The sequence below is a fragment of the Pelodiscus sinensis genome, chromosome 5, assembly GCF_052426305.1.
Source record: "Pelodiscus sinensis isolate ZL-2025 chromosome 5, ASM5242630v1, whole genome shotgun sequence".
NCBI classification, from domain to species: domain Eukaryota; kingdom Metazoa; phylum Chordata; order Testudines; family Trionychidae; genus Pelodiscus; species Pelodiscus sinensis.
The window spans coordinates 91,401,891-91,415,064 of record NC_143056.1 but is presented as its reverse complement, the minus strand read 5'-3'; the positions used below and the strand labels follow the sequence as shown (position 1 = coordinate 91,415,064).

The 13,174-nt window shown below is 43.8% G+C and overlaps 1 protein-coding gene across 1 annotated transcript in view; it reads right to left on the bottom strand.

Annotated features, from left to right (window-relative positions):
• The window catches only part of PRMT3 (protein arginine methyltransferase 3), a 111,634-nt gene that overhangs the window by 13,704 nt on the left and 84,756 nt on the right, over positions 1–13,174 (bottom strand). The window contains exons 14-15 of the mRNA XM_075927736.2: positions 4,814–4,864; positions 4,532–4,619 (exon numbers count right to left, since the gene is read on the bottom strand). Coding sequence (XP_075783851.2) covers positions 4,532–4,619; positions 4,814–4,864 — 139 coding nt within the window. The remainder of the gene's footprint in view (positions 1–4,531; positions 4,620–4,813; positions 4,865–13,174) is intronic.

The window sequence follows — 13,174 nt, the reverse complement described above, 5'->3', positions numbered from 1 at the left end:
ATATCCATCGACTATCCAACTAGTCGATAGGTACTTCCACATTCTTCCTTTTAAATGTACAATAACCTCAGGCAGGGGCTCTAGTGAATTTCAAAGTTGGAACTCCATGTGCAACCCAGGACAGCAGGAAATCCTGCTGACTCTGGGTTCTACGAGGGTGCTTACCCTTTGAAATACACAAGAGCCCTCGGGAGGACTTCCTGTTGGCCCCGGGCTGCACGCGGGCCAGCTCTGAAATGTATAAGAGTGCCCAGCTGACTCCGGGTTCTGCAGAAATGCTGCAGGGAGTCTCCAGTTGCCCCTCTGAAATGCCGCGGTGGCATTTCAAAGGAGCAGCGCTGCATAGAGCCCAGGATCAGCTGTGCAGCACTGCTGCTTCGAAATGGCAGTTCAAAGCGGCAACGCCACATGGACCATGGGCTCTGTACAGTGCTGCCGCTTTGATGTCCCCTCTTTCACACCCCTCCTTGCCTCTATCTGATGGATAAGCATTTGCTTATTAGATAGTCGACTAGTCCTTAACATCCTTACTCCACACTGGCCCCGAGCTCCACGTTGCACTCCAACTTTGAAATGCACAAAAGCCCTTGCTGGGGCTCTTGTACATTTCAAAGGTGGAATGCAGAAGTTCTTATCAACTAATCAAATAGTCGATGGAAATCCCATTGACTATTCAATTAGTTAATCAAAATGTAACACCCTTAGCTTAAGTTGATGAGTCCATGAACTCTTTCCATGATTATCATTATGACCAATTTCTCTTGATTTAGTCTCAAGAATTTCTGATCCATATTCAATCTTCTTCCTCTCTCATCTCCTCAAACAATTTTCTGCAGTCTTTCCCAGGCAGATGAGTTTTTAAAGCACTCTAGTGGTATTGGGTACTATTAGCATTAACATAAAAAAGAATATACACACATATTTGTTAGCACTAAAAGGAAAACCGCCCCCACAGATTTATAATTTGAGAATGCCAAATGGCATGATATTAGAGGAATGACAGGATTAGCTTATGCTGCAGAGAGAATAGTCTTGCTTTGGCATAATGCAGACCTTTTCCTGTTAGAGTAATATGCAATAGACTCAGGCAGCCATAAGCTTTGCAGATAGCAAATATAATAAGATCATGAATACCTTACTATCACTTCAGGCGACTCAAAACAAAAAAGGAACTTCCATATATTTGATAATAAGAGAATGAGGATTAATTTTTTATGCCAATGTTTTACTTTGAGTAAAAATGGTGGACAGGAATGCCTTTAGTTTTGGCAAACTGGTTATAAAATCTGGTTTTAGAGTTACTAGGGGGCTGTGCCCCCTGGTTGCTACGCTCACCAATCCCCCTCTCGGCCAAGGAGGACCTGGGGCGGACGCCACTAGGCCCCGGTCCTTCTCCACCCCTCTACCACTGGGAAGGTTTGAGGCCACCCTGACCCTAGCTCTTCCCCCTGGCTACTGGGGAGGGCCAGGCCCAGAGTCCCCCTTCCAGCTCTTGGGCCCCCCACTAGCCGCTGGGAGAGTCCGAGCCAAGGCCACACTATTCACCCAGCCACCATGAAGGGCTAGGTCAAAGCTGCGCCAGGCTCCCCCCATGTCCACTGGGCTATCCCCGCCACCAGGGAGGGTCTGAGGCCATTCTGTCTCTTCTCCCTGCTGCTGGAGAAGGCCTGGCATCCACCCCCCCAACCACTTGCCCCTTCCTGTCAGCGCCCAGCCACCGAGGGATGGGAAGGTGGGCTGAAGCCGTGCTGGGTCCAGTTTTCCCCCCCAGTCCACTGGGAGGGGCAGACCTGGCTTTCCTCCTGGCCTGCTGGGCCTGTTTTTTCTCCCTCAGCCCACCAGGAGAAGCTGAACTTGAGCCATGCCGGTTCTGGTTTTCCTGCTGGGGGGGAAGAGAGGGGAAGGGGAGGACCCAGTTTTCCCCAGCCCAAGCTATGACGGGCCTGGTTTTCCCACCAGGAGGGGCGGGCCTGAGCCATGCTGGACTTGGCTTTTCCCATAGTTACTGGGAAGGGGAGGGCAGAGGAAGACCAGGACAAAGAAGCCCAAGCCCTCCATGTGGGCCCTTTGAAGAGCAAGGCTGGGGGTGGGTGGAGCTTGTTTCTGTGGGACGCAGAGTGACGTGATGACATCACTCTGTTGTCCCACGGAGAGAGAGAGAGAATAAAGCAGCTATTCCCAAACTGTGGGACTTGCTACCAAGGGAGAGGGGAGAGGGGGTGCATCTGGGGCCTGGACTAGCCCCAAGAGGACTCTGGTCTTGACCTTGCCCCCACTCCCAACTGCTACCCCAGCTTAGCCCCTCTACTTTTGTCCACATCTTCTGCCCTTCCCTCAAGCCACAGCTCCACTCTGGTTCCAAGGAGGAGAAGGGTCCTGTACAGTTTGAGGACCTTTGCTAGAAAGAACAGCGTGATTTACATTTTTCCCCTATAATTGTCATAACTTCCTCTCAAGCACCTTACTAAATAAAAGATGGAAATGAAGAGTCACTTCGGGTACATAATTTATCATTTAGAACAAATAGGTAATAAGCATGTCTATCTTTCCACTGGATGAAGAATTTTCAAATCACAAACTGAACCAAAATGAAGGAAGAGGACTCAACACTAATATTAAGTCTTTAAGCATCTCCCTGAAGTCCCTTGAAATGTCACCTCTGGAACAGGGAGATGCCAACTCTTATATGGAACAGACCAGAAGATTTACCCAGTGTTGCTCAGTTCCTTAACTCAAATAAGTTTTCTTTTTCTTTATTTAAATTATTGTTCAGGGTGAGGCTGGGGATGAATGGTTAAGTATGCAGGCTTCCCTGGGAGACAGAGGACCACCTCAGCAGCCCTCTCTCACTGCAGCAGCTTGGGGCCAGGTGAGAAGCACCTGTCCATGGCCACTGCAGCTGCAGCAGGCACATCTGTCGGAAGGGGTGCATGTCCCCCAGCTGGGCGTCAGACTCAGAAACAGAGAAACTCTCTGAAATATACAGTAGATAGCTGTCCTGTTTTCCATACCTGCCAGCCCAATAGGGTTATAGCTGTCCCGGTCCCTATCTCTGGCCCCTTGCTGCCCCGCTTAGATTTTAATCTAACTGCTGAGAGTGGGCTCACCTATCACAGCATCTGAAAACAATGTATAGAAAATGGCACCCAAGTGACACTAGAGCTGTGAAGAGCAGAAGTACTAGGAGAAGTAGACAGAAACGAGAGTGGAGAAATAGGCTGGGGTGGAGCTGTGTAGAGGCAAGCATAAGAAACAAGAGTCTGACAAATAAGAAGAGTGAAAGTTAGCGAAGGGACTCAGAGGGGAATAACCTAAACAAAATGGCAAGATAAAGAGCTAGGGCAGCCAACAGGAGTGGTAGGAAGAGGTATCCATTTTGTCGACATTCAACAACACAAATACTGAGATCTTCTCCAGCCCAGAAAATGAAGTGCCGCTCATTGGACACTTTTTTCTTGCTTCTTGGCATATCTTTTAGTGTTGTTATTTTTTCTCACCATACAGAATTCAGGAACAGCATATTCAACAACTTTATGGAGCCCCTCAGCTCTCAGTGGCTGCCACTCATCATTCCCAGCCAAGAGAAGCTGCAGAAAGTGGCACAGGCCGAGGGACATGCTAGCCGCCACTTTCTGCAGCTTCTGTTGGTCAGAAATAGTGAATCGCAGACACTGGTAGCTGCAGAGCTCCGTGCCTGCAGAGGCTCCAGGTAAACAAAAAGTCCTGATGTGCCATCAGGTTACCCCGACGAGCTGGGAACCAAAGTTTGCCATCAGTTCAAATATTACCTAGTCGTCTTGGGGAGGGGCAGGTTGGCTTATAAACAAACAGGATAATGAATGAGTACAAACGGTACTTAGCAACAGATTTTTTTTCAAGACTGACTAATATCTGCACAGTGCTTTAAGATATAAAGATGTATTTTAGTATATTTTCATTAGCACTATTTAATTTCTATGTGCTCAGATGAAATCTTAACTTTAGAGTTTTCTACCTTCCTGATGAATAGCAAGACATGCTGGGCTATATCCACAAAAAGACTTAAGCACTGCAACACTCAGTATTTCTACTCCACAGTATTAATTTAAGAGCAAGAGCAAAACATGTAGTCATTGATCTAATATATTATTTTAAGCATGCTTTTGCAGGGGCATTCAATAAAACTATATTTAATCTGACAAACAGGGAATTTAAACAAATGGGTGTAACTGTCACATTTAAAAAAAATAAGATTGATAAATATGCAAAAGAATACTCTAACCAGCTAGTTTTATATTACTAGGCCACAGAAAAAAAAATCTGTATTTGTTGAAATATTTTTTTTAAACAAAGACAGACTACAGTTACGGGAGCAGAATAAAACCATGAATAGATACATTTCCCTGCTTATTTTAAAAAGGACTTTCTAAATCACCATGTTCAAAAACTTGTATCATCATTAAAAGCATTTTCATATATAATTTAACAGTGAACTGTATAGTACTGTCACTGTAACATCAAAAGCTGTAACACTGAAAAGAAAAAAGCATACCTTTCTTTACAGAAATAGGGTTCTCCAGAAGAAACACTGTTTGTTTCCAGTGTGTTTTGGTACACTGGGGACCCGTCGAGAACATGACCTGAAATGACAGAGTTCAAAAATCTGATGAAGTACAACATTTTTAATATCATGCTACATTAATCTATTAAACAAAACACACTTCCAATGCTTGCAACAGCAAAACAGGCTTGCTCTCAAATACCTTGAGGCGACAAGCTAAAAAAATACCACACATTTGGCAATTAATTTTGAACATACGACCCCAGTACTCACACTGTTGTGGCAGTTTTTCTCAAAAAATACATCGAAGTAGCCAGCAACTGCCTATAATAAAAGGAAAAACACAAATGTGAACAGGGAATATTAATTACAATAATAGTGACACCCATTACTGTGTACATTTTCTATGAGTAAAACATACTTTAAGCAGCAAAGTTAATTTTCCACAGCATAGTTTTCATTTTTCTTCAGAGATAATTTAGAAAATTCTGATATTGCAAGTATTTGAACTTTCTTAGAAAGCTTATAATAAAAAATAGATGAAAATAATTCTTCAATTAATTCCTAGATTTATATTTCTATTACTTCCATGCATTCCATAATCTTTTCTAAACTAGAAGTCCGTACTTTCAGGAAAAAACACATATTGACAGACACTCTCTTGAGCAACATTCAGTTTAAAAGTCAACAGCTTACATTCCATTATACTGCAGCTTTTAATTACAACTTTCCACTTAAAATATGCCCACACTTTTAGCGATTAATATTACAACAGTAATTTCTTTAGGTTTACATACATAAATGGGTAAATCCATCTCTATTCTGTGGCTGCTAGAAGTTCACCATGGATTCATGTTACACACATAAAGCGGGGCTGTACATGGCGTGTTTACCCTTCCCTCCCTCTGACCGACAAGGAGCCCTATTCTACACAAATTCCCCTTGCACAGAGGGTAGGGCAGAGCCAATGCAGGACTTGAATCTTCTTTATCACAAAAGGGGTAATGAAAAGGAGTATCTGAAGTGCCCTTCATGGACTACTTCAGCAGCTAGTGTCTAGGCAATGGTTCCTTGGCTGCTCACCCTACCCCAGTGAGCTGGTGTTGGCTGCCTCATTGCGTGGGGGGAGTGGAAGGGGGCGGGATTCAAGGCCACTATCCTGCGCTCCTTTGACTCATGCCTTATCCCCTAGGCCACTTGAGATCCCCCCACCTTCCTGATTTCAGTGGGTGCCTTATCCTGCCTTCCTTCAATTCCCCCAGCAGGGACTCTTGTACATTTCAAAAGTGGAAAACCACCGCTGTGTCCCTGCCCCCTCCCACAAAGCTGGCTTTAAGACGACTCCCCATGATAGAGGCAGCAAGGGGTGGAGGGAACGACTAGTCAACTAGTGTGTCGACTAGTCGCTTTCATCCCTAGTTCCTCTCACTTTTCATGAGCTACTGTAGGGAAGTGACCTGGACACTGAAGCACTCCAAAGGGGAACTAAACTATAGTGGCTGAGCTGTAGTCAGGAAGCCCAAGAGGGCAAGGACAGTGTCTCCAGGGAAGGAGCCTTGGGGCACTGCTCTATCTCAGAACAGGAACACAGTGTACATGCAGGCTTCTAAGAGAAGCTTAATATTCCAGTAATTTTTTTTCCTGAGACACTACAGTGCTCCAAAAAGATGCAATGCATCTCCTACGCCGTCTTCCTCTCAAGTTTGTTTCCTCTAATTTTCTATTGGGAAAGCAATGAAAAAATGCTTGACAAAAGCAGCCTCAAGGAAAGCTAAGGATATACAGCCTAAAAGTCAGCCTCAGAAACAAGATGCAGAGACCTATAAAGATTCTATACCCTATTAAAGGGATTGGCAACCTATGGCTCAGCCAGATATGGCTCTTCTGGAGCTCCCCCCGTAGCTGGGAGCCAGTGCTACAGCCTTACAGCCCCCCCCCCCCCCCCCCCGTAAGACTGGAATGCCAGTGCTGGCTTTCTGCAGGGGTGGGGGGGGAGCCTCCCTGTCAGACCCAGCATGCGGGAAACAAGTGGCGTGAAAAATGACTCAGTGCGCTGCCCTTTTTCTTCCTCTGAAATGTGGAAAACAAGTATAGCCAAAAACGGCTCCATGCACACTGCCATTTTTCTTCCCCTGGGACACACTTCATGGAGGCTCCTTTCACCCCCGGTGAATGGCAGCAGCGAGAGGCCATGTTACACAGTGTCTGCAACACAATGCAAAAACAAATGCCCAGACCTCTCATCCCTACCCCTTCGTTCACCCCACCCCCCACCAGCAACACACCCTGCCCCCTAGCCAGACAGCCTGTCGCCAGCCCACTCCTGCCCCCTGGCCAAACACCCTGCTTTCTCCCTTGCTCCTGCCCCCACCCTCTCTACTCCTAGTCTGCTCCTGCACCCTACCTCCCATGCAGACCTCACATCCTCAACCCCCTCCTATACCTCAACCAGATCCTGCACCCCCATCCCTATCCCATTCTCTAGCAGCTCTGACCCGCACGTTTAATCCCACCCCAGAGCCTAGGGGTCCCACAAAATCCACTAACCCTGGAATCCAAGCATAAATCTGGCCTGAGCACCAGGGGAGTGAGATGTTTCAGTTGGGCGCCACATTAGTGAGGGATGGGGATTTTTGGAGGTGTTTGTTTGTTTGGGTTTTTTGCTTCTCACTTGCACGGTCCCTGACTGATTTTTCTGTGGGTCAGTGGTTCCTGACTCCAAAAAGACAATGTTGAAACCTTTTGTGTTGGACATAATATTTTACTTATTTAAAAATGAAGTCTGGCCAACAAGCTCCCAATTGGGGCCCAGCCCCCATCTGGCCACAGAGTCATAATACTCCTACACCCCCTACACCAATCCTGAGCCCATCATAAGCCTACATTCCCAAACTCCTGCAACCCACATCCCCAGCCCCGACATAACACTCATGCATCCCCCACACCCGTACCCCATCCTGAGCCCATCATACACCTGAACCCCCTGCCCTGAGCCCATCATACCCCCACATTGCCAAACTCCTGCACCCCCACATCCCTAGACTCCTGCACCTCCATGTCCAGTGTCCCCTGTCATAAGATTGACAGAAGACAGCCTGAATGCATGCATGAAGCTGGATTTGACCAGTTATGCTATGAACTTCAAAGAAATGTGTGAAAAGATGAAGCAGCAGAAGTCCCATTAAATGAAGTCTGTGAGTGTTTCATTTATGCTATTATTAGCCACTATGTCCATATATCTTCAGTCCTGCAAATGCACATTCCTCTTTGTCAACCACTTGGTCTGAATTTTTATGTAGTTTGGCTCTTTGGTTTGAAAAAGTAGCCAACCCTTGCTCTACTGTGTAAGATCATCAGGCTGCTAGTTGGAGAATCTTTAACCCCTGGGATATCAAATAACTATTTCCCTCATATGTCTTCCAATGTTCTCTCTAATCTTTCCCATCCACGTATGAATATGTTCCATCCATGTGCGGAATATATTTTTAGTATGCACTGAGGCATATGATAATTTGCACCACCAGAAGAAACAAAATACCTAGTTGTGGGCGCTCTGCTAATCAGCTGGATGGCATTTGAATTTCTCCTGAGTGTCTGCACAAGCACCCAACTTACAGAGAACACTTGTCTCTTTGCACATTCAAGCAGGATGCCACATGAAGGCAAGTTAATTGTTTTAATCCCAGTCCTTTCTCGTACAGCTAACTTGCTTTTTGTTACAAACATTAGTGTCTGAAAGAAGTTTCCTACTCACAGCCCCAACTTTTCACTTTCCATTTAATGTCTAGTTAAAATACCAGTCTCTTGCTATCAAAGTGATTACAGAAGATTATGCACTTTGTATTCAGTGCTGACTCAAAGAAATGGGCTGTGTGGGGAAAACATACTTATATACCTTCCCCCAAAAAGATATGACTGGTAAATGTGTTTCACAGATGTGAAATATTTCATCACTGTGCAATTCCAAGTTTCCCTTCTCTAGCCTAAAAACCTAAATAGGCCAGGTAATAAATGAAGCATATGACATCTCTTAAAATGGATCCAAATACATCTAGCCATCTTATCTGATTTTCAACTGAAGGCAGTCTGGAAATTCTCAGAGAGATTTAAGCTCCAATTTGGACCAACATTCTTCTTGGCAGGGAAACCATACCAAGAAGAGACACGGTCAGTGGCTCTCTTCAGGAGCCTCTGGAAGCAGTGTTTGTTTAGTTCCCTAAGGGCCATTACTCCATATTGAGAATCCCAGCTAAATTATAGCCTGCTCTCCATTTTTTACTTGGAAGAGCCGCAATATTTTGTCATGGCCTGGAATCCTCAGATTATCTTCGCCTCTATGAAACTGCTCTTGTTCATGCCCAATCTCTTGAGACTGGACAAAGGTCCATTGTCATGCACATTCTTTCTGGTTACTAGACTGATACTATTGATGAAGCATTACGGACATGACTGCAGAACAGGACAGAGATATGGCATTACCTCTCTGAGACGTTATTAATTTCTCCTGAAGCCTCACAAGAGGAAAAACACCAGAAAAAAAAATCCAAGTTGATTCTTTTAGTCCCTTTCCCAAGCAAAAGAGGCTGAGACATACAAAGGATTTAGGTATCTCTAAAAATCCCAGGACAAGTGAACAGAAAGATCTTAGAGTGCCCTGAAGTTCCTCAAACTCAGGTTCTGATGCATAAAGGAAATTGTTTTCCTAGTTGATCCAATACACCATTACTAGAAATAACTTTGCCTCCAATTGGGGTTTAAATTTGGAAACCATTAGCAAAATCTGCTTAGTTGCCAGGACTCAGGCAACATAAAAGAGAGAGGCTCTCTAAGGGCCCAATCCTGCATATATACAAGTAATACAACCTTTTTACATGTATAAAGTTAAGCATATGCCTAAGAGCTTGCAGAATATGGTTAAACGATACATGTGCTGTAACACTTTGTGGGCGGGGGGAGGACACCTTAGGCCCAGGGGTCAGATGCGGCTCCCAGTTTGCCTACATCAGGGCCCTGAGGCTCAGGGACCCCCCCCCAACATTGGGGAGCCCAGCTAGCACTTCAGCCTTCCCCCCCCATCCCTCCGTGGGGCTGGGGTACAAATATCTGCTAGGCTGGGTCCCCCCCTATGTTCTGGTGTGAGAAGGGAATGTGAGGAGTGTCTTTCTGTTGGTTTTTTTTGCTTCTCACTTGTGTGCAACCCCCATTTTCTGTGGATCAGTGGCTTCCAACCCAAAAATGGTTCCCACCTTTGCTTTAGATGATTAAATTTCGGAAACTGTCTCATACTCTGTTTTTTAGCATTTCTCTTCAGCTTAAAGAACAGAAGCTGCTACACGTGCTCAAATATTTTAGGTGACCCTTCAAAACAATAAGTACAGACTTGCAAAGTTCACAACTCTGTATGAAGATAACGTAACAAAAGTAAGGTCTAAAACCAAAAGCCTTATTCCACCCTTAATAGCATATATGCCAAGTGTTCTTGTATTTACAAATTTGAAATATAATACTTACTCTCTCAGGATCTTACCAGTTCAGTTTTCTCTCCCACAACATATTTCTAATTTTAAATATATATATATATATATATATATATATATATATATATATATATATATATATATATATATATATATATATATATTCCCAAAGTTTTTCCTTGGATTTTTCCACACTTAACTTTTTAACACTAGCAACTAAAGTTTAGATGTTGAAAAAGCCCTTCTCCTGTTCAAAACACACAACCTTTTTCTGTGCTGTTACATAAATACTGAAGACCTCAATAGAGCACAAAAGAACTACAGCCACAAATAAATCACTGTAATTATCTAAGTTTCCTAAAGCACTTCGCCATCTTATTAGCAGGTAGATGAATGTATGTTGGATGAAATCACAAAATCAAAATTAGGTGTTGGCTACAAAATAGCTACAGGAAACAAACCAACATTACCATAATTTTACATGTATAAATTGCATCTAGAATTTATCAGCTACTAGTAGAGTTGCAGATTCTGTAACCCAGAGCAGCAATATAATTCAACATCATATGCCAGATGTAGTCTGGAATAAACAAGAGGATTAGAAATGTAGGTTAGGAGTCTCCTCTGCACTATTTGTATCAATACAGTGTGGTTACAGACAGGAGATTAGATCATGTAAAACTGGCACCTTCTAATTTAACCATCTGCTTTCAGTTCATTTCTAAGTCAAACCTGTTCCATTTTCCTGCCAGAGCATCCATTCCCACTGACTTTGAAGGAGAGCTACTCAGATGACAGAAATAAGTTTCTTTTCCCATGCTGGGTCCTTAGTACTGGCAAGTGGGGGCACACTTGTCACTGAGCAGATTTTACATGAAAACTACTAAGGCCCCTGCGATGGATAGGAGGAGTGTTGGCCATCACCCGGTGACTAAGGGGTTAAACCTCAGGTAGCTGGCAGGGGGCCAGAAGAATCAATGGGAATACAGTGCTGAAATTTAAATTGTATTTAGATACATTGCCTGTTCTCTTTGAAAAGGAATTCTAAGTAAGGCTTGGAGGGAGCAGATGCAGTACTCAGAATTACCATGACTGTAAGAAATACTGGACATGGGAGTGAACTGGGCCTTGAAGTACGGATGAGCATGGATCGTGAGTGAAGGGAAAAGGTGAATTCAGTCGTGATTCGGGTATTTTTCTTTGTTTTGGTTGTTTGGTTAAATGTCTCTGTGTGAATCTATGCCTTCCCTCCCCTAGTCACTATCTAAAAGTGAACCCAGAGATGTTCTATGTTTTAATTTGTTTTACTCAGTTGCTCTGTAACAACTAGCAACTAAATATGCTTTATCAAATATATCTTTTTGTTTTGTTAATAAAATCACCCTTTTTAAGGCAATGATTTGAGTTTTGTTTCCTGGAAAGAAGCAGGTCTGTCTGTGTGCGTGCCTGCCTCAGACTAAGAGGTCAGCTACCAGAGCCTGCAGTTGTTTTCTCTTTGTTTTCAAGCTCTCTTGTGATAAAGGAGCTTGGAGGTACCCTCTGGAAGAAGTCCAAGTGCTTTCTTCTTGGATTCAAGAAAAAAGGGGGGAGGTTCTTTCATTTCACTTGGTTTTGGCAGCTACCCCCCCAAAAGTCAGTGAATCTGTGACTCTGGATAGTTGTTGTAAGCAGAGCCTATGGAGGCAAGGTATTTAAGGTCTCTTGCGGGCCACTATCTTCTGCACTCAGAATGCCATAGTGGGGAACAGCCCTGACAGCCCCAATTCTCTGCTCCATACCAAGCTAAGCATTAGACAGACACACAGAAAGGATACATGCGATGGACATATCTTGACAAGCTGGCAGGGCCACTTCCAAGGTTCAGTCTAATAATTGAAACAGCAATTGGTGAACACTGAAGGAGCAGCAGATCCTCTTAACTGTCCTTCCTGTTCAGACTGAACCACTCCACAAGGTTGCCACTGCTGCTAGAGAAGGGGTAACTATCATAGCAGTAGCAGATTTTGTGCCAAAGAAAGATAAATTTAACAATGTACAAGTTAGAGATGTTAATGGGTAGTCAGTTAAATCATTACCCGGTACCTGGGAGCAGCTCCTCTCCCCCCATCATGGTCCAGTGGGGGCAGCAGGAGCAGCCCTGACAGCCCCGTACAGCTGTGGCAGTCCCTGCAGGGACCACCAATACCTCCTTTAATCAGTCCAACGGTTAAACACTGTGGCAGCATTCATTTACCTGTTTAACCAATTAAACAGGATTTTACATCCCTAGTACAAATCACTGTTTACTGTTTATTTTCTAGATCTTTCTAGTCCATCTTTCTGCCTTCACACAAATATTGATATTCACTTAAAATGCAGAGTTACACTTTGATCTCAGTCAAAACTCAAAACATATTAGGTAGTGAGCCCCATGTCAGATGTGATTTTGTTCTAGGTTCATCGCTTCAGGTATTCTACAAGACAGTCATAGTTGATACTAGACAGCATAAAAAAGAAGTACATAAAGCCTGAATGATGAAAGTCAACTTAGGAATGATATTTGAACTTCAAATGTCAGCTGGCAGATTTTCAGATATATTCCATGAGACTGACCATTCAAAAAAATATAACCCTCTTGTGGTCTCCAGATCATATAACCCAGTTCAAATCCTTTTTTTCCGTATTACTAACCAAAAGCTTTTGATATGGGGAGACTAATAAATAGAAGTAGTTTTATAATTTTACTGCTACGGTGAACACTGTTCATTTCCTAAGACTCTTTTCCTTTACATTTGAAATTTTCTGATAGCCAGCTCTTCCAGCTAAAAGAATCATTCTCTACAAGAATCGGTATGCCTCACCAGTGGATTTAGACCCTAAACCATCAAAGCAACTTGCACCTGTGATTAAAAACCAACAGGACTACTAAGGTACTTAACGTTTTAATGGAACAACACACACACATAAAGGTTTTGCTTATTCATAGCCCTAGTGATAGTTTCTGCTTCTGAATGATTTGGATGTCTGTCAATGCCCCAGGTAAGAAATTACTCCAGCTGTTCTCAAATAAGGTGCACAGAGAGCCACGGATCGATAGAAGAGCCAGCAACACCAGGAGCACTTACATCTAAAGTACATAAGACTGAGGCCACGTCTATACTTGCCACACCAGAGAGCG